Here is a 21,109-nt window from a genome sequence, read left to right as displayed (position 1 = left end):
CAACTTTGCATCTCTAACATCTTGAGTTCTCCAAGGCAAGCCAGGCTTCAACTCCACAGTTTCATGCAATGGCCTCTCTAGTCCTCCTTTCAGAGACACCCTTGACACATGCCTGGCCTCACCAGTTTTCCTTAATCTGAGGGGCAAATTCTATAACCTGTTTCTTTTATCCTTAACTCTAAAGCCTAAACCATGTGGTCAAAGCTGCCAAGTTCTGCATCTTACTATGGCAGGATCAAGCCCCTCTTGTTCAATTACATCTTTACTAATTTTCTATCCTTCACTGCAGTTGCATAGGGGTCAAACCAGATGTCGCGTATCCAGTGAAGGGCGGAGTCAGATAAGCATGGTACTGGGACATCAACATGGCTTCAGGTGGCAGCAGAAACCATGGAGTAGTTCATGTCTACTCAGCTTTTGGTGGTATCACATGCCATGGACATTAACACAGACTCTGGCTAAAGAAGGACCATGGACCCTTGGCCCTCAGTTGCACCCCAGGCCCAGACATCCTCATGGGAGACCAGACAACAGTCATCCAAATGATCCCTGATGGCAACCCAGGCCTCAGTTATCAACATAGACCCCAGCAATGTAGGGCCACAGATCCAAACATGGTGCTCAGTAGCAGCTTTTCCTGGATGTAACCATGGCTTCAGGTGGCAGCACAGACCATGGAGTACTGTGTGACCTTTGGTGGTAACTCAGGCCATGGACATCAACACAGTCTCAGGCTACAGTAAGTCCTTGGACCCAGGCATGTCCCTCAGCAGTAGCCTGTACCAGAATATCAGAATGACCACAGGAGGCAGTACAGGACATTCAGATCAATTTGGCCCCTGGTGACTGTAGGGCTCCCAAATGAATGGCATCAAGCAACAGTCAAGACCACAGACATCTGAGTGGTTCTCAGTGGCAACATGGGCTATGGACATCTACACAGACCCCAGCTGTGAGAGGGCCATGGACCCGGACATGGCCTTTGTTGACAGCCCTGACCCAGACATCCCCATGGTCCCAGGTGGCAGCACAGGTCACTCAATCCATGTGGTCCCAGCAAACAGCAGGACCCCAGGACAACAACATGGCTTCAAGAGGCAGCAAAGGCTCCTCATATCTGTCTGTTCCTCACAGCCTTTGAATCTCCACCTCTATCCACAGCACATGAACTGCTGTACTTCTCTTTCTCTCCCATCTCTACCACATACTCTGTCTTTCCCACGTCTCCATCACACATTTGTTCATTGTAGTGGCATCTGCTGCCCCAACCTGTGGGATGAGGGCAGGCACTTGTGTGTCATTTCCACATTTCTTACTGTGAATAATTATAGGTGTTTCATGTATAATAATTTAGTAAAATGGTATAAAATACAATCCATATTTGCATCAGCATTTATTGAAAAATTTGCTAATAGCTATGAATGTTCCTGGGACAGCACATTCTGAGTGACTTTTTCATTATCCTGCTATTTGACCAGAGGCCAGTTCTCAGAGTTCCTTAAAATGGTGTCACTTTGAAGATGGCACCTTCCTCATTTGTAAGCCTTGAACCTTTCCACCTAGAACACACACAAAAAGTACAATCAACGTTTAAACGAATCTGAAAGGACACAGAGAATAAAGTTATATCCTGAATTCATAAGAACAATCTCATCCTTCACCCATCATCTTTTGTAAAGTCTAAGATTCATAGCAAAGGATTTAAGTATCTAGGGAAATAAAAACCAACTCCTCCCTAGTAACCTCTAAGAGTCAGCTTTGATACTTACTACCTTGGTGGTCATAGCATTCTCCAAGGAGGTTTGAAGGAAAAATCGCACAGGAAATACACCCACATTTAAAAATCTTGCTCATTCTTTTGGTTTAATCTCATTGTTGACCTTGTCATTCTTTCTGTTGTGAACTTTTCATACTTAATGAAACCAAGGTGATCTGAAACTCACAGCAAAAACTCACTGTCACCTCTGTCGGGTTCTATTTCCTCTAAGTTACTGAGTCATCATGGCAGACCCCTAAGCCTCCAGAAACTGTCAGTTTCAAACAGCTTGCCAGCACTCACCGGGCTGACAGATGATTCTGATTCTTAAGGATGAAATGTCATTTGTATTTGTGCATACTTGTGAAATATAGGCAAGAATATCTGTTTCATGGTTTAATGGGAAAGCTCAGTGCATTGAGTGTTTTCTGCAAAAGAAGCAGGTCCTGAGTTCAAATTCTAGGAACTTATGTAAAAAGCTGGGCATGGACACAAGTGCTTCTAATTGCTGTATTGTGGTACTCTTTGGTCTCCATCCCAGCTCCTGGTTCATTGATGGAATCCTCAGAATGGGAATAGAATGAGTTGAACATCTAATGCCCTTCTCTGGCTTTTGCATACATATATACATTACACATGCACCACATTAATACATATGCTTTATGTGTTGTACATAAAGGTATAGTGGGCAGAACACATCAATTTGCCTATTTATCAATATATCTCCTAGTACATCCTAGTAGTGCTGGTCTTTGTTTCTAGAGAAATCCAACCCCACTTATATCTACCTTATGAAGCAATACAGGATAGACTCCTCTACCAAACTCAAGGATCACGTGGGAAAAAGCCCAAATGCCTGATTCCTTGGAAGAGAGATGGTCTGAATGCTATTTTGCTTTCCACATCATAGACCATTGACATACAAGTCCCCTTAAGTGGGAGGTAGAGGTGTTACTCACTCATTTTCCACATCTTGGATGGAGTCAGGCAGAGGCTTATTCTTGGTCTCAGGAAGGAGAAGAGGAACAAAGCCAGCAAGGATGGAGATGACTCCATAGATGATCCAGGGTAAAGAGGCAGAGTACATCGTGAGGGTCATTAAAATGGGAGCCACAGCTGCCCCCACATGACCAGCAGTGCCAGTGACTCCTAATGCCATCGCCCTTGGAAAATAAAACAGAATTGAGAAAAAAAATCTAGTAAACTGGAACTTAATGTATTTGTGATTACATTAACCATGACTCAATGTGCAGAATAATTTAACTTAAGATTTTTGTTACTTGCTTTGGGAATTTCTGTTTTATTTGATAGTAATTTTGTCAAGGTCAAAGTATAAAGTCATTTATAATGTGTTCAGAAAGATAAATACCCCATGTCTTCACTTACATGCAGATCTTACATTTCTTACATTTTAGCTTTTATGAAAGTGTGTGTGTGTGTGTGTGTGTGTGTGTGTGTGTGTGTGTGTGTGTGTGTGAGAGAGAGAGAGAGAGAGAGAGAGAGAGAGAGAGAGAGAGAGAGAGAGAGAGAGAGAGATGGGTATAGGGTGTGAAACTAGGAATGTCAACAGGAAGGAAGCAGAAAAAAATCACTAAAGGAGAAGAGATTAGGTGTTTCTTTAGGACCAGAGAGGAGCAGGTGTCCAGGTTTCCAGTTTCTCAGGAAGACTGAGCTCTGGGTAAACAACCTTAAGTTTCTGATAAATAATAGATCACCAGGTGATAAGACCTCCAACTACAACAGGACCAGAGAGCACAGGGCACTCAGGCTTCCCATTATTGCAGGGTCACAGAGGAACCTGCAAGCTGGTCTCTAGCCCAGTCTTCTCAGAGTTCACTGCAGAGCTTTGTCTCCAGTGTTCCCAGCATCCCTTGAGAAACTGGAGCTTTGGTTTTAGTCATCTCTGAGGTCATTATTGGTGCAGAGTTCTGAAGTTTCCAGTGTTAGAGGTCACTACAGGACCAGGAGTCTATATTTCTGTAGTCCTATAGTTTACTTTGGCCTGTGGTGCCAAGCACATCCCTCTGAGAGCAGACAGGTTTCACACCTTAAATTTGGTATCTTGCCTCCAGCAGGTTCATAGAATCTAAAAGGCCAAGATTTGGTTCCAGCTGGTCACTTTGGTGCTTAGTATCTAGCCCCACCCTTAGTCCTTAGGTAAACAACCATGACAACTTTATCAACTCATTCAATATCATCATGTTTCATCCGTCCTCATAGCTGAATGCCATGTAGACATTCCTCCTTGAAGAAGCACTAGAACAGCATATCCCAATAGTATCTGGGACATGTCCAAGAGGCCAAGCCCAAGAATTCATGGTATAGAAGAAGAAAAAGAAAAATGAAATGGAAAGACAGACCTTTAAGTGAATTATAGCAGAAAACTCCCCAATGTACAGAAGGCAGACATCCAAATTCAAGATGTGTATAGAACTCCAAACAGACAAAATAAGAGAAGAAATACTCCATGATATATTATAGTCAGGATGTCAAAATACAAGTAAAGAAGGAAGCTGGAAATCTGCAAGAGAAAGGCCTCCACTCACACACAAAAGCCGCAGTGCAGAATTATCCCAGACTTTTAGCCAGCAACCATACAAGTCAGAAGAGCATCAGATGAAATATTCCAGGCTTTGAATATGAACAAATGTGAGCACAAAACGCCATAGCCAGTAAATTTATCTTTCAAAACCAATGGAGAAATGAGGGCATTTCAAGACAAATACAAATTCAAGTGATTCCTGACAACCAGGTGAGCAATGCAGAAATTTCTTAGTTAATGACTTGCAGGGAGGAAGACGAGAGGCAGCTTTCTTCAAGTGAATACATGCATGCATACACTTAATCAAAAGCACAGATGAATAAAGTACATTTTGGAAAGAAACAACCATGTCCAACATGGAAACCCAGCAAACCCTCAAAATCAATATTGGTAGAAGAAAATAAATATCCACTGTTGGGAGCCAGGCCTCTCCAAGCCTTTTTTAACTGCCTTGATGTAAGAACAAAGGGAATGCTAATTCTGTGTCCTGGTCTAGGGGCAGACTTGGTAGAGTCTCTGGAGCTGGGTCTTATAGTCCCAAGGCTTCTTTGTAATTGGTCTGTGACATATCTTGTGATCTCTTTTCACAACATTGCTTTATTAGGTTCTTGCTGTGGGATGTTCTGTATGGCAAATGTGTTGCTCTGATTGGTCAATAAATAAAACACTGATTGGTCAGTGGCTAGGCAGGAAGTATAGGTGGGACTAACAGAGATGAGAAAGGAAAGAACAGGAAGGCAGAAGGAGTCACTGCCAGCTGCCGCCAGGACAGGCAGCATGTGAAGATGCCGGTAAGCCACGAGCCACATGGCTAAGTATAGATTTATGGAAATGGATTAATTTAAGCTATAAGAACAGTTAGCAAGAATCTTGCCACAGCCATACAGTTTGTAAGCAATATAAGTCTCTGTGTTTACTTGGTTGTGTCTGAGCGGCAGTGGGACTGGCGGGTGACAAAGATTTGTCCTGACTGTGGGCAAGGCAGGAAAACTCTAGCTACAGGTTCTTGTTCACTTTATCCCATCATGTGTTAGCTATCGGATGACTCTGTCCCATTTTCCCCCTGCAAACAATATTTTGGAGGCTGTACCTTTTCATTCAACTTGCTGTCATGAGTCATCAGCTAATGCAGACATCTTGATTCCAGCTTTCTGTCCTCATTATACTCTCACCCATTGTCCTCCCCTCTTGACACCTCTCCATCTGGGACCCTTATTCCTTCAGGTTCTGGTCAATCAATAATGCAGAAAGCCAGACTACCACCTATAGATGTAACCAACCGTCTTATCAAATAAGAAACACAGAAACAATGCAAAAGAGAAAGCCAAGAGGTCAGAGCTCAGAGCTGAAATCTCACCCTTCCGCCTGCGGTGTCCCAGCTTCCCGAATCAGGGCTCTATTTCCTGTCTGTTAGTCTATTTAAAGAGACAGAACAAGCCACAGCTATCTCACCTCACCAGTTCCTCAGCTGGTCCTGTTTCCTCAGACTGGAAGCTTCTGTGTCCTCATCCCAATAGCTCTCAGCTGAACTGTGTTGCTCCAAAGCCTGAAAGCTTAACCAGCCAAATGCTTCTAGTTTCTGGTCCTCACGCCTTATATATCTTTTTGCTTTCTACCACCACTCCCTGGGATTAAAGGCTGGCTTTCTGGGATTAAAGGCGTGTGCCACCACCGCCACACTCTTGCTATGGCTCTAATAGCTCTGACCCCCGGGCAACTTTATTTATTAACATACAATCAAAATCACATTTCAGTATAATTAGATTACCACCACAACCACCTAACAAATTGTTAGGAAATATCAACTATTTCTATAATAAACTTAAGTGTAATTAGCTGGAACTCACCACTAAAAGACACAGACCAAGTCAGAGAATTAAAAAAGCAAGAACCAATTTTATGTTGTGGCCAAGAAACATCTCATCTAGCAAATACTAAAAAACTCACTGTGAAACAATGGAAAAAAAAATGCCAATCAATTGTAAACCAGCAGGTGTAGCTATCATGCAAGCCAAACTTCAAATCAAAGCTGCTTAGAAGAGATAGAAATGGGCACTATGTGTTAATAAGACAAACAATTCATCAAAATAATATACAATTGCAAACTTTTATGCTCTAAATATTGGAGCCTCCAATTCCATAAAATGAACATTAAAAAGAAATAAAATATCTATAGGTTCTGATGTTATAATAATGAGTGATTTTAATACTCTATTCTCAAATTTAGTTAGGTCTTCCAAAGTATAAATAGAGACTTTAGAGCTAATGTATACTATGGATGAACTTTATATATATATATATATATATATATATATATGTATATATATATATATATATGTATATATATGTATATATATGACATATGCATTTTTTTAGCAGTAAATGGAACCTTCTCCAAAACTGGTCATGTCATAGGACACAAACTAAATCTAAGAAGGGAAAAATTGAGTCAGTTCCTTGTCTCCTATCAGACCATAATACAATAAAACCAGAAATCAACCATAAGAGAACCTACAGAAACCACAAAAAAACTTGGACACTAAACAATCCTGCAGTCTCCAGGAAAATGTAATGGAATTCAGCTACCATGATGAAAGCTACTGCTTGGAAAGTTCAAGGACATTACCTAAGGTAAGGCCATGGCTTAAGAGGTCTTGCTGATGTTTTAGCTTTTGTGTATATAGTACTTTGTTCCTTCAATGATTTTTTTATAATGCTATGTGTGCTTCCAAGAACTCCTAACAGTGTATTTATCTAAAATACCTATAAAGCATCTAATGCCAAAGGATCTCCTGAACTAATGTAACACCGTTGTGGAAATGATGCCTGTTTCCTCGGTAAGGTGGATAGCTTTATTTCTTGTACAATTTTAGCTGAGACTCTCCTTTCTTATGAAGCCTTTCTAACATTATAGACTCCTAACATTTTTACCTAACCACTTCTAGGAATGTAGTTTGAGCACATAAATTCCCTTTTTTCGATATACTAACCAATCATTAGCTCTCAGTTGACCTCCTCCTTTATCACTCCCCTTTTGGGTTGTAAAAAAAGCCTGATGGTCACTGCCTAGGGGAAAACTCTTATCTGCCTTTATGACCATGCAAGAATTCAAGTCTGGTGACTTTGCTCTGCCAGAGGATTGCTATTGCTTGGGTTTATAACTAAATAATTCAGAGATGAGGGCATGGAGAGGTATAAGGAGACTTAGAGGAGGATTTTGGGGGAAAACTTGAGAATGATATGGAGAAGAGAATGGAAGAACTAGATGGGAAGAACTAGATTGAAGGGCTAGAAGAGAGTACTAGAGGAACAAGATGGAAAATAAGGAAGAGCCAGATGGAGAAGAACAAAATGAAAAAGGATGGGAGAGGAGCTAAGATGGAAAGGAACTAGATGGATGAACTTGGATGTGCAGAACTAATATGAGAGAATTAAGATAGAATTTAGAGGAGACAGCAGATAAATATAAAAAGAAATCAGGCAAGAAAGGAGCTAAGCAGGAGAGCAGAATAGAAGCTGTGTAGAGAGAGACCTGACACAGAATAATAAAGTATAAGTTTTGCATACATAGATTCATTTCTTATCATCCAAGATTAATTACCTGCTGGTTGTAGATTCTTCCTGGACCCTGGGAGGGGACTATCGAGGGGGCAGGACCTCCATAGTCCCTGAGAAAACAACATGTTTTTATCTGAACAGTTGGTAATCCCAGAAATCAGAGGAAATTAAAAAATTCCTAGAGTCAAGTGAAAATGATATCACATCCTATCAGTACATCTGGGACGCTGCCAAGGCAGTTCCAAGAGGAAAGTTTACAGAAACAAACTTTCATATGAAAATCTTAGACATATCAACTAAACAACCCAATGATGTACCTCATGGCTCTTCAAAACAACAAGCAGCCAATTCTAAACACACCAGATGGCAAGACATAATAAAGAGTAAGGAATAAATTAATACAATTGAGATTAAAAGAACGATTTACAAAGCCAAACAGTTTTTTTTCAAAATGTTAATAAGATTAACAAACCCCTCCCTAATCTCATAAAAACAAAGAGGGAGATGATGAAATTTAGTAAGATCGGAGCTCAGAAGGGTATCATTGCAACTGATTCCAGTGAAATACAGAACATCATTACAACTGATTGCAAAATCATATTCTCTGAAAAATTGGACAATCCATAAGAGGTAAATGAACTTCTAAATGAATATCACCCACCAAAATTAAGCCCCTGAGACATGAAAACTTAAACAGATCCATTACAAGCAATGAGATTGGAGCTGTTATGAAAAGTCTTCCCTCAAAGTAAAGCCTAGGACCTGATGGATTGATTGAATTCCATTAAAATTTCAAGGAACACCAGACCCATTTTTCTCAATTTGTTCCATAAAATAGAAAATGAAGGAATACTGCCAAATCCATTTAATAAATCTAGTAATATCCTGATACCACAACCATGTAAAAACACCACAAAAGAAAGGAAAAATAAGAAAACTGGAGATGAATTTCTTTGATTAACATATGAAAAAATTTTTTTAAACTTTTCCTTCTTTTATTAAGAGATGTTCTATTCATTTTACATATCATCCACAGATTCCCCTGTCCTCCTATTTCCCACCACCAAGACTTCCCCCCTCCCAAACCACCCCTAACTCCCACCTCTTAACAAAATACTTGCAAACAGAATTCAAAAATACATGTATTGGAAGATTGTCTATTGTGACCAAGTGGATTTCATCCTAGGAAGGCAAGGTTGGTTCAAAATATGTAAGTCAAAAACATAATACACCATATAAACCAACTGAAGGACAGAAATCACAGAGTTACTTCAGTTGATGCTGGAAAGGCACTTGACAAGTTCAGTATGCTTCATTGATAAAAGTTCTGGAAACTTTAGGAATATATGGAACATACCTCAAAATAATAAGGGCTGAATACAATAATTACATGGAGCAAAACTGAGAGCAATACTTCTAAAATCAAGAATGATGCAAGTATGCACATATGGTTCTCTCTTATTTTATATAGTGCTTGAAGATTTAGGTATAACAATTAGGACAAGAGAAACACATAAAACAAATAATAACATCAGTAAAGGAATAAGTCAAATTGTCCCTATTTGCATATGACATGATTCTTTACTTAATAAATTGTGGATGCCCACAGAGGCTTCCCAGTAAGTAAGGTCAAGGTCAGAGAGGCTGAGCTTGCTTTACCTAGTAGGGCTGCATAATGACATGATTTGGCCACAGGCATGGTTTCCAGGTGTTCTGAAGGGTCTGCACTTGACTGTACATTGTGGTTTGATCTTGAAAGGGGGAGGTCTTTTGCCTTGCTCCTTGGCATTATATAAAAAGTCCCTTAGAATAAATCTCGAAGTGACTGGGTATTGACCCTGGGCCTTCACGAATCTATCCTGTGTCTCTGTCTTTCTTATCATCTCTTATCTTTCCATCTAATACTTCCTCATTCTCCTCTCCTTCCCCCAAGAACCTTTTGCCAGGTCAGAGCTGGACTCTGACAGACCCTGACAAAGGATCTTAAAAGACTCTACCAGAAAACTATTTGACCTACTAAATACTTACAGTGATTTTGCAGAATAGAAATCATTATAAAAAGTCAGTAGCCTTTATTTATACCATCAGTCTAATCCAGTGAAAAAAACTAGGAAATATATCCCATTCAAAATAATTCTCAAAAAAGTATTTAGGAATATATATAACCAAAGAGGTAAAAGACCTCTACAATGAAAATTAAAGGTATGAAGGAAATAAAATAATCTAGATGATTGGAAGACATTCCACATTCCTGAGTTAACAGAATTGACATTGTGGAAATGGCTATACTACTAAAATTAATTTACAGAATAAATATAATACCTATCAAAATTCTAGTGTTATATTTCACATGTTTATATAAAAATAACTATACAAGAATTCATATGGATCCACAAGTGGCTGTAAATACTGAAAGGAATCCCAACAGTAAGAACAATGCTGGGAGTATTCTAATACTCAATCTCAAATTACACAATAGAACTATACTGGGACTCACATAAAAGCAGACAGAGAGGATCAGTGGTAAAGAATAGAGGACATGGAAATACAAGACAAAACTATGCTAAAAAACAAAGTGAGTTTTGACAAGGGAGGAAGCAATTAACACTGGAGTAAAGATAACCTATTCAACCAATGGTGCTGGCCAACTATCAGCAGAAGAATAAAACTTGATTCTTTCACATTGTGCAACAATCACTTCAAAATTGAATGAACACCTCTAACTTTAAACCTAAAATCTGAAATGTCTAGAACACACATAAGGGAGACCATTTAAGATACTGAGGCAAGCCAACTTTCCAAACACCAATAGAACACCAATGACACAGAATCGAATCCTGTTACCAACAGATGAGACTAAGTGAAAATAAAATTTCTGCACAGCAAAAGAAATGATTAGCAGAGTAAAGAGACAGCCTGCAGCTTTGAAGAAAAGCTTTACCAGCTACACTTCAGAAAACAATGAACCATCCAGAATTTATAAAGTGCAGAAACACCAAATAAATAAAACTGTAGGTCAACAAATGGGCAAATACATGGAAATTATAGCTTTTAAAAAGAAATAGAAACATAAATGGCCAATAGTATTTTAAAAAATATTCAGTCTCCCCAGTAGCATAGGAAAGACAAATTTAAACTACTTTGAGATATCACCTCACCTTGATCAGAATGACTATCATCAAGAAATCTGACAACAAATACTTGAAAAAATGTGCTGAGAAAGAATCACTAATTCACTGTTGGTATGATGCAAATTAATACAACCATTGAGGAAATCAGTTTGGAGATTTCTCAAAAAGTTAAGACTATAACTACCAAAGGACCTAGCAATTTCACTTTTGGACATAAACCCTTGCACCTCCACATTCTGTTACAGAAATATCTGCACCCTCATGTATATTGTTGACATATTTATGATAGGAAAGAACAGGAATGAAAGTAGTTGTTCTGGAACAGTTGAATGGTTAATGAAAATGTGCTGTATAAATACATATAAAACTGGAATACTACTCTGCCTCCCAGAAAATGAAGTTATAGCTTTTGTAGGAAAATGGATGGACTTCGATTCATGATATCACACAGCTCAGAAAGAAAAAGGTATATGTTTGTGGTTGATATATTATGCACCCCAGTAAACTTATCTGGGGTCAGAGAACAGAACAGTCACTAGACAGACATAGAAGCCAGGCATGGTGGCACACACCTTTAATCCCAGGACTTGAGATCTCATGTCTTACTTGGGAAAGACACACACCTTTCATCCCAGGAAGTGATGGCAGGAAGCAGAAAGGTATCTAAGGTGAGAGGACCAGGAACTAGAGCCTTTTAAGCTTTTAGCTTTTAGCAGCAGTTCAGCTGAGATCATTTTGGATGAGGACTGAGAGGCTCTCAGTCTGAGGAAGGAGGATCAGCTGAGAAGTTGGCGTTGATGTGAAATGACGGGGACAAGGGGTTCCACTGGCAGGAAGAAGGGCTTGCAGAAGAGGGAACAGAGGGATGAAAAAGCATTTGTGAAAATGTGATGACCAGATCCATTACTCACACCCACTTTACGGCAAGTACATGAGCACATGCAGGGGTGCTCGAGTGCATGTGTGCATGTGTGCATATGCACCCACACCCACACACATGAACACAAAGATGGGACGGTAGATGTGGCACCAGCTGAGAAGAAGGAATTCAGCAGGAATGGCATGTAGGTAAGAGTGATAGAGGGTGAACATAACCACAGTACAGTCGATATCTGCATGAAATTGCTAAAACAAAATAAATGTCATAAAAACCTAATTATGCATGAATGGGACAGAACTCTTATTTCTGCAGTGGGATGTTCTGTTTATCCTGTGGGAGCCCTTCTTGGGTTCTTTGTGGCGTTACCCAGCAGGTCCGTATAGAGGATGATTAGGACCATGGGCCTGAGTGCAGGTGTTTGAGATGGTCTGCACTTGGCTGTGCTGGGGGATGGTCTATATGTCAAGTTGCTCTGATTGGTTAATAAATAAAACCTGATCGGCCGTGGCTAGGCAGGAAAGATAGGCGGGGCTAACAGGAGAAATAAAAGGACAGAAAGGCAGAAGGAGACACTGCAGCCGCCGCCATGACCAGAGACACTGCAGCCGCCGCCATGACCAGCAGCATGTGAAGACGCCAGTAAGCCACCAGCCACATGGCAAGGTATAGATGTATGGAAATGGATCAATTTAAGATAAAAGCACAGTTAGCAAGATAAGGACAGTTAGCAGGAAGCCTGCCACGGCCATGCAGTTTGTAAGCAAATTAAGTCTCTGTGTTTACTTGGTTGGGTCTGAGCGGCTGTGGGACTGGCGGGTGACAAAGATTTGTCCTGACTGTGGGCAAGGCGGAAAACTCTAGCAACATATTTCTCATAACACTTATGTTTTGGGTAGCTCCAAATATTTCCATGAGATCTTTATTAGTTAATACAGCTGGATGACAGGGGGACTAATTTATCTTGCAAAAAGCAAATTTCTTAGAAACTTTGGTCACTCCTGTAATCACTACTATTGATTACTGTTGATAACAACCCAGTGTTTACACCAAGTCAAATACCTGATCATGGTGGGGAGTAGCTCATTTGAATGTAGAATAATACTGCTAATAATCACACCATAATTTGCTCCTGCCAGTGTTATCAAAACCGCATGCAGGGTCCGCATTTCTGTTGAGAGGAAAATCAGAGACAGTGGACATTCTGAGGTGAAGGAATTCACTTTCCACTTGTAAGTGGGGAATACAGATTAGAGAAACTGCAAGAGTAAAATTCCTCAGTGGGTAATAATTTAAGGAAGGTGACCTATCTGCAAGTACTGGTTTATGGAGAATCAACACTGTGGTTCATTGTAATCCTATACCTGGTATCTCTGACACATTTCAGAAGTAGAGAGCTTGATGAATCAAGGAGATACTCATCGACTTCCCTGTTTTCTACCCAGCATCTCACTCTCCTTCCTACAGAATGTAGGGCTGTCATGGAGAAATTACAGAGGATTGTGTAATCATTTGAATATTCAGCAGGAATGTGCCATGGATAAGAATGAGGGAGGATGAATCCGACCATATTACATTCTATCTAAACCTGCATGAATGTCAGAAACAAAAGTAAATGTTATAAAAACATAATACAAATTAGATGAATAGAAGTTGCAGAATCCTGGCACTTGCAATTTGGGTGACTCCAAATATGCACATGAGATATTTATTCATTTTCTATTTCAATATGATAGAAGAGTGTCATGGAAGGAGAGACGTGGGCAAGCTGGAATCATTTCGATTTGAAATGGTGTTTCAAGATTTAAGAATAAGGGAGTTGCTGCTGACATTCAAGAGTTGTGCAGAGGTTTAAAACATACCACAGTCCCGAGCTTCAGCAAAACTTGAGGACTGCCTGGGAACTGTGCTCCTTGCCCACATCCACATAACACCTCCAGCTTCAGCCTGGCAGTCCTGCTGCCTAGACCACTCTTCCTTTCTTGCACTTGGTTTGTAATCAACACAGGCAATGCTTATTATTCTTGACACAACTCTTAAAATTAGGTTTATACTTGCAGTGTGTTGAGTGTCATGACTACATTCATACAGTTTGGGAAACACCTTGTCACTCAAGTTGAAGCAACAAGCCTCAGTGGGACAGAGGATGTAACAGTACATTTAGATAATTTTGGATCAGAATTAAAAGATCTGAAACCTACATGACCACTATGAAAATATCATTGAGAATGAACGAGGGAGGGGCAGATACTTCCAAGGGATTGGAATGAGGACAATGAAGCAGAAAATAATTTAATTACATTTTAATTAAAAATGTAATTGAACAATGAGTAAACTATCTATTACTGATGTGTAGAAACTTGGGAATAAAGGGCTTTAATGTTCCAGATACTTCTTGAATGTACTAGACTTTCATATAATTAAACCACTTGCTGATTTTGATTTTCCCCCCAGTGTCTGATTGGAGGAAAATTTCCTAAATGTCTGCTTTCAGAAAAATCTCTGCATGTATTTTTTTTCTGGTAAGTAGGACCTGAAAATCACTGATGAAAGGGACTGGATATTTTTTCCCCTCTCACTATAAGCTTTTTATTCACCTTCAGGAACAAACACTGTAGACAGGATGGTGATTCCAAATAGGAAACAGAGGAATAGTTGACTTAGTCTACGGCCAATGTGGTTCAGTAAAAACACCACAGCACCACAGGCTGGGATGGACATTACAGCAGAGAGACATTGCATTAGGAAGACATTACTCTTCAGGTGTTGGAGATGGATGCTGAAGCCAAATATAGGAATTGCTGTTGTAAATCTGTAAGAAACAAAGAAGAGAGTCACATCATACTACTTAGAGTTGATGTCCAAAGCCAAGAATATGATTATCCCAAGAAGATGGTGTTAGTTGTTAACATATGATGACCTATCTGTATTTTGACCTATTTGTATTTAATTGAGTGATAATGTAATAATCATCATAAAATCATTGTATCCTGACAGGACATATTACTCTTTGATTTTTAAGGAGAGGCAGAGTATTTGTGGAATGCATGTTAGATCCAATCAGCTTTTTAGAGTTTTTTTTTTTCAACATGATCTTAGGGAAGGGTATATTTTTTTTTAATTTTAAATATACTTTCCTAATTTCTTGAGAACCACATACAATGTATTTTGATGATATTCTTCCCTATTCTTCCTCACAATTTCTTCCTAGTCCACTTTTACATCCTGACCACTCCCAGCTTCATGGCTTCTTTTCATTAAAAATAGGTATATTTTAATATAACATATTCTGATTAAATTTCCCCCCAACTTCTCCCAGTTTCTCCTCACTTTCCCTTCCACGTGGGTTCACACCCTTTCTGTCTCTTTTTAGAAAGCACACAAGCATCTAAGGAATCATAATAAACTAAGGTGAGATGAAACAAAAACCGGTCAGAATAGGACAGAGGAGCAGATAGAACAAAAGAGCAAAAGAGTAAAGCACAAGAAACACATACAGATACAGACACACATGTTCACACACATAGGACCCTGTACAAACACGGGAAACCATAATGTATACACAAATGATCTGTAAGATTAGAAAAATGCCTTGACACACAATATGAAACAAAAAACCCTACAAAGATACCACTGTGTTTTTTTGTGCTGGCCATGTACTGTTGGGAATTGGGCCTACCCTTAAGAGTGGTTTGTTTCCCTAGTGAGACTCCATTGGAGAAAACTAATTTTTCATTTGCAAGTGGCCTGGGTCCTTAACTGGGCTTTCCCCAAGTGAGGATAATATCACTTTACATTTGTATATATTATTGAAATGTATATACATGTGTAATTTACATTAGACATTTTATTTCCATTGAAATGGAGAATGACAAAAGGCAACTACAGAGAAGTCTGGAACATGATTGAAGATTCGCCATGAGTCTGCATTGACAACTCTGCCAGGGTGCTGTAAAAACATACCCCTCACTCTATAATTAGTTCTGTGCTTCTATATTCCAAACCTCTAGAATACCATCAGATACAGAAATCCCTCATTTTTATCTTCAACACTGAATTGTGAAAATTCATCTCTCTACTGTTTTAAGAGTCACTGTATGAAGCCTACCTCAAAAGGCACAGGAGAAACACACGCTTTCGCAAGTTGGGGGTGCGGAATAAGTCACACAGAGACGGTTTTGTTTGTGTTGCCTCCAGCTCTTCCCTCATGGTGGTTCTCACAACCTTCAGCAAGAGCATCAAGAACTTTTTAGTTTGCACAAAATGATGAGCATTTTGGAGCACACTGGACACTCACAGAATGCCAGGTCAGAATCTACTAGATATTGTTGTTTTTACTCTTTTCTTGGGAGGCCTGCCACCCAGCTCCCAAATAAATCCCTCACGGAGGCTTATTTTTAATTATCAATATCTGGCCTTAGCTTGACTTAGTTTCTGGCCAGCTTTCCTTAACTTAAAATGTCCTGACTACCTTTTACCTATGGGCTTTTCTATTTCTCTAACTTCGGTAACTGTGACTCTTACTCTGTTGCTTGCTGTGTACCTGGGTGGCTGGCCCCTGGGGTCCTCCTCCTATGGATGCTCGATCTCCACCTCTCCTCCCAGTCTTCTCCTTCTCTATACACTCTCTGCTTACCAGCCCCGTCTATCCTTTCTCTTGTGCTGCTGTTGGCCAGTTTTTATTAAATCATCAGGTGTTTTACACAGGCATGGTAACACAGCTTCACAGAGTGAAACAAATATTCTAAAAATTTTCTAAAATATTCTAAATATTCTGAAATATTCTACTGCAACTATTTCTGTCTAGTGAAAAAACACAGACATCAGGGGACCTATGGCAAGCATAATAAAAATGTTAAGAAGTGAGAGCCAAGGAGTTAAAGGAAACTCTTGTTATTTCTAGGGAGAAGTTTTAAACAGTAAGTGGCTACAGAATGTTGACAGCAAGTACAGAATTATTTATATTCTGGTTCAAAACTCCAGTCATATCATTGCAGGGGAATTTCCCACCAACCCCACAGTTCCCCAGAGTTTTCTTGAGTATGAACATTGGGAAATATTAGATAGAGGAATTAGATTGTGGAGACAGATAGAAAATACAGGATAGACTTGAGAGGCCCTGGAACCTATTCCAATGGCCCCGAATGTCTCTGCCCCCTGGGTATTTATAGAGACGCCAAGTTGTGGAGCAAAAGATCTCTCCCCCACCCAACACAGTCTAGTGCAGACCACCTTAGGCACCTGCACTCAGACCTGTGGTCCTATCATCCTCTCTACGAGGACCTGCTGGGTAAAGCCACAAGGAACTTGAAAATGGGCTCCCACATATCATAATGAATTTGAATGATATAGCAACTTAGTATGGTTCTCTGGTTTGTGCATTCACGTGTGTGTGTGCATGTCTGCCTGTTTTCTTTGATTTATTTCGTTTTGTCTCATTCTTCTTTAATGTGCATCCCATGTTTAGTCATTCTACACTGATGGAAAAATAGACTCGGAAAAATGAATTCATCTCAAGGTTGTTATGTCCATTTTGGAGTCCTGATATTTGAAAGAATACATAGTGTGATATTGAGATGCTGGTTCTCTGACTGGTTGTATGTTCAGAGGCTGAGGTAAAGCATACCTCATGGGGGAGCCTTTGAAGGTGGTAGCTGTCTTTGGTTAGGGCTATGCTTCTTGGCCCACCATGATGTGATGTGCGTTTGCCACAAAGTCCTGTCTCAGTATTGCCATGCCTGTTCATGATTAACTGAATGTTGTGAATCCATGAGCCCAAATCCTTTTTATTCCATTTTGTTGTTTCTGTCATGAGTCATGGTCACATCGATCTTGGTCATACCAAAGCAAATGTAGCCAACAAAATAATTCAGTGCCATATGTGCAGTTGTTATTCTTAAAAATCTGACCATGGTGTAGACCATGTGTTGTGGTTTAGTGGTGAATTTTGGGAGAGTTTTCAGAGGCAGGTTAGAGAGAATGTTTCTTTGGAAGTTCACTATACTGAAATGCTGATATAAATCATAGCACTGAAGGCCTTCTCCATGAGATTTCAAATGGGAAAGGACACATCATTCAGAATTTGGGAGGAGAACATTCATCTTTCCCCTTTGAGGAACAACAACACATTCTGGCAGTATTCTGAGCATGTTCTGAAAATGTGAGTGATGCCGAATCAAAGCAGTGCACTAATTTATTTACAGAGGAATTTCAAGACTGCACAGCATTTGGACATGACATGGTGAAGAAGAGTGGGTCATCAGTACCTATGCTGAGCTAGGTTTCTGTTTATATACACTGAGACACAGGTTCTGGGCTGGTCTTCTGTCCTTTACAGTGGATATTCCCTTCTCAGTTAATCAGGATAATCCCACAGAGGCATGGCCAGAGGTGAAGTAAACTAAGTCATCCCTCACAGATGTGCCTGGAGGTTTTCGCCTAGATCTTGTTGAGCTGACAATCAAAATTCACCATCATAGCTCTACTTTTTGTCAACTTCACATCAGAACACATCACCTTTGAGCCATAACTTTCCAACTCTTATCTCCATGTTCTGATAGGAATTAGTCAATGGAGAAATGCAAGTCATTTAAAAGTGCAAAGTTCAAGGTTCAGCTGAGACTCAAGAGAGTCTCTAATTTTCTCAGTGCTCTGTGAAATAATTCTTTATTTTGAAAATCAATAAAATATATCAACAATGCTTTTCCCTTCATAATCCAAACTTTTACATAATAAACTAGATGATTTACTTCTAGTATTCAAGAGAACAGGATAAATGTTCCTATTTCAAAGGAGAAATGTGAGGATATAACAACCAATGACTGTACCTATATAGGACTGAATCTCAGAAATGAAAACATTTAATATTGAAGGTCCATGTCTGGCATCTGGGACTGCTAATGGAATCTTCTAAGCACTAAAAAATTAAGTAGTCTTTAAATATCTTTCTTCATGGCCATAGGATAGTGCTGCTGTCAGCCTTAATAAAGATTTTGCATTTAGTGAGTAGCAGTCATTGAAGACTCACAATTGTCAAAGTAGGTTACTATTCAGTGTTTATCTCCAAGGGAAATGTCTCTATCACCCCCTTCCTGGTTACAGAAACATCATGGAAATGGGATAAAGGTCTAGAAGAAGTGGTGGAAAATGTGTGATATTCCATCTTACAGATAGGCATTGGACTCTTGAACTTTCATCAGCTGTGATGACCTGCATAAGACGTGCCAATATTATGCCAGTAAATATACCAGTCTGTGAGGGTAGATAGTATATTTTTGGTAAAATGGCAGGAGAGAGGCCTTGGTGGGTTTGAGCTAGTGTGCTCCATGGCAGGTGAGGGAGATATGCCATGTAGACATGGCCAGCAGCAGCCATGGGTGCATGGCAGAAAGTAACTTACACCATGCAGACACAGCACCCACATGGAATGTTTTATTGAGAGAAAGTGAGAAGGGAAGAGAGCAAAAGAGAGGAAAAGAGAGAGAGAGACAGAATGAAAGACAAGGTAAAGAAAGAGAATGAGAGGGAGGAAGAGAGAGAAGAGAAGATTGACAGACACAAAGAGAGAGATAGAGGTGTGTGTCCCTTTTCTGCCAGCAGAAAGGAAGGAAGAGAGAGAAGGGGAGGGATTTTCTCTTCAAGAGTACTTTACATAAGATGATGTTGTCAGGATGATAGGCAGGTACCCAAGGGGCATGTCTGAATGTTAACATTATTGAGAGAAGAGCTCATGAGCCCCATCTCCATTTCACAACCTGTATGTAATTAGTCATTGTTAGTGCATAGGGGCTCATTAAGCCATACTCCCTCCTGAGGATATTTTGGCAGCTAACAGTTGCTGAGGAATAAATAGACATTTCTTCAGTCATGTACCCACATCTAAGTTGTCCATGTTCCTGTAGGTAAATCCTCAACATGTTTCTGTAAATGACCTAAACTAGACAAATTAGATCACAAAAAAGAAGATACAAAAAGAGAGACTAGGATACTGGAAAGTAGAAATAGGACTAGTTAGAAGTATATGAGAATCATTAGGTTTGGTAATAATGAGGGGTTATAAATAAATCAGTGCATTATATGCATGTATAAAATTTCAGACTTAATGCATTATGTATACCTTATATATCCTAATTAAAAGTTTAAAAGTGAAAGAAATCATCAAGGAAGGATATTTTTTTACAAAGTCCTCTTTGAATGAAAGAACTGTATTCAATGATTTAATGATGACACATTGTTTCCTGGGCTCATACACATGTCAAGCTTGTGTTTCTTTTCTGTCATAACAAGTTTGCATTTTGCTCACCTCCATGGTAAGGGTATCTCCAGAATTCTTCACTCCATTCTTGCATGCAACTCTTTTAAGTTCCTGTAAACCCTTCTGGGGTTTGTTGTTCACAATTAGCCACCTAGCTGACTCTGACAGCCACCTACTCAAGAAGATATTGTTCATCAATTCTCAAGAAGTTATTTTCTATACTAAATTTATTCTTGAATAGTTGGGTTAAAATGAATACCTATCAGTTTTTCAGTTATAACAAAATGTAAAATCTTACATCATGAGGTTTGTTGCCTAGGAAAACAGGAAGTGATTCAGCCATGCAGTGCATCTGCAATCCTAGAATGAAGACTTGGAGTCACATTGATCTGTCCCCCTCACTTGGATATAGGTCTTAATGGAGGTCATACAACTAGAATGTGAAGGATGGTTCTCCACATAATTTCCAAATTTCTTGTTAGACTATAGGAAATATTTATTCATCATATGTCTGTTCCCTAAATAAGTACCCAAGAATAATTTTTCCCCTAATTATATCATCCAGAGGAGCAATGATACAATGAAACATTGTCTTCCAGACACAAAAGGACTGACACATATATGAGCTCAAAGAGACAGTGACAAATGCATTTCTTATGTCCAGATTTAATGGACATGGTCATCTCAGGAGTGCAAAACATAGAGGAGGAAAGAAAGTTCATACCTTGTGGGTATAAGGAAGAAAAATATTGGCACAGACATTACAAGCTGGAGGTGGTGCCAGTTTCGAAATGCAAATGCCAGGCCTGTCATTACTATGCTTCCAAAACTGGTAGCACATAGCATCAAGATTGTCACCAAGGCTTTGAATTTAGGGCTTGTCCATTGTATCACTGAAAAGACAGGAAAATGAATCTTGATTTCTACTAAGGTGGGAAGGACATCAACATCAAAAATAGCTTGAACAATGTCGGTCCAAAACTATGACTTA

At 39.5% G+C, this 21,109-nt stretch overlaps 2 protein-coding genes across 8 annotated transcripts in view; both read right to left on the bottom strand.

Moving 5' to 3' along the window:
* Nucleotides 1-21,109, bottom strand: part of LOC102915364 (solute carrier family 22 member 19-like) — a 334,849-nt gene that overhangs the window by 295,129 nt on the left and 18,611 nt on the right. The gene's annotated exons all lie outside the window — the stretch shown is intronic.
* LOC102918381 (solute carrier family 22 member 19-like) overlaps nucleotides 1,365-21,109 on the bottom strand; it is a 38,415-nt gene continuing 18,670 nt past the window's right edge. For 2 of the 5 annotated variants that reach the window (XM_076558868.1, XM_076558871.1), the window contains exons 5-11: nucleotides 20,843-21,011; nucleotides 20,167-20,290; nucleotides 15,973-16,088; nucleotides 14,462-14,676; nucleotides 12,927-13,035; nucleotides 2,716-2,919; nucleotides 1,365-1,559 (exon numbers count right to left, since the gene is read on the bottom strand). In XM_076558868.1, the coding sequence (XP_076414983.1) occupies nucleotides 1,499-1,559; nucleotides 2,716-2,919; nucleotides 12,927-13,035; nucleotides 14,462-14,676; nucleotides 15,973-16,088; nucleotides 20,167-20,290; nucleotides 20,843-21,011 (998 nt within the window). In that variant the 3' untranslated portion in view covers nucleotides 1,365-1,498. Of the gene's footprint in view, nucleotides 1,560-2,715; nucleotides 2,920-5,388; nucleotides 5,562-7,899; nucleotides 7,967-12,926; nucleotides 13,036-14,461; nucleotides 14,677-15,972; nucleotides 16,089-20,166; nucleotides 20,291-20,842; nucleotides 21,012-21,109 lie in introns of those variants that run through there. The other 3 variants (XM_076558876.1, XR_013047044.1, XM_076558878.1) reach the window with 3 other exon arrangements.

Source organism: Peromyscus maniculatus, chromosome 1, assembly GCF_049852395.1.
Source record: "Peromyscus maniculatus bairdii isolate BWxNUB_F1_BW_parent chromosome 1, HU_Pman_BW_mat_3.1, whole genome shotgun sequence".
Taxonomy (NCBI): Eukaryota; Metazoa; Chordata; class Mammalia; order Rodentia; family Cricetidae; genus Peromyscus; species Peromyscus maniculatus.
Note: the sequence above shows the minus strand (reverse complement) of the source record. Positions and strands in the feature narration are given on the sequence as shown.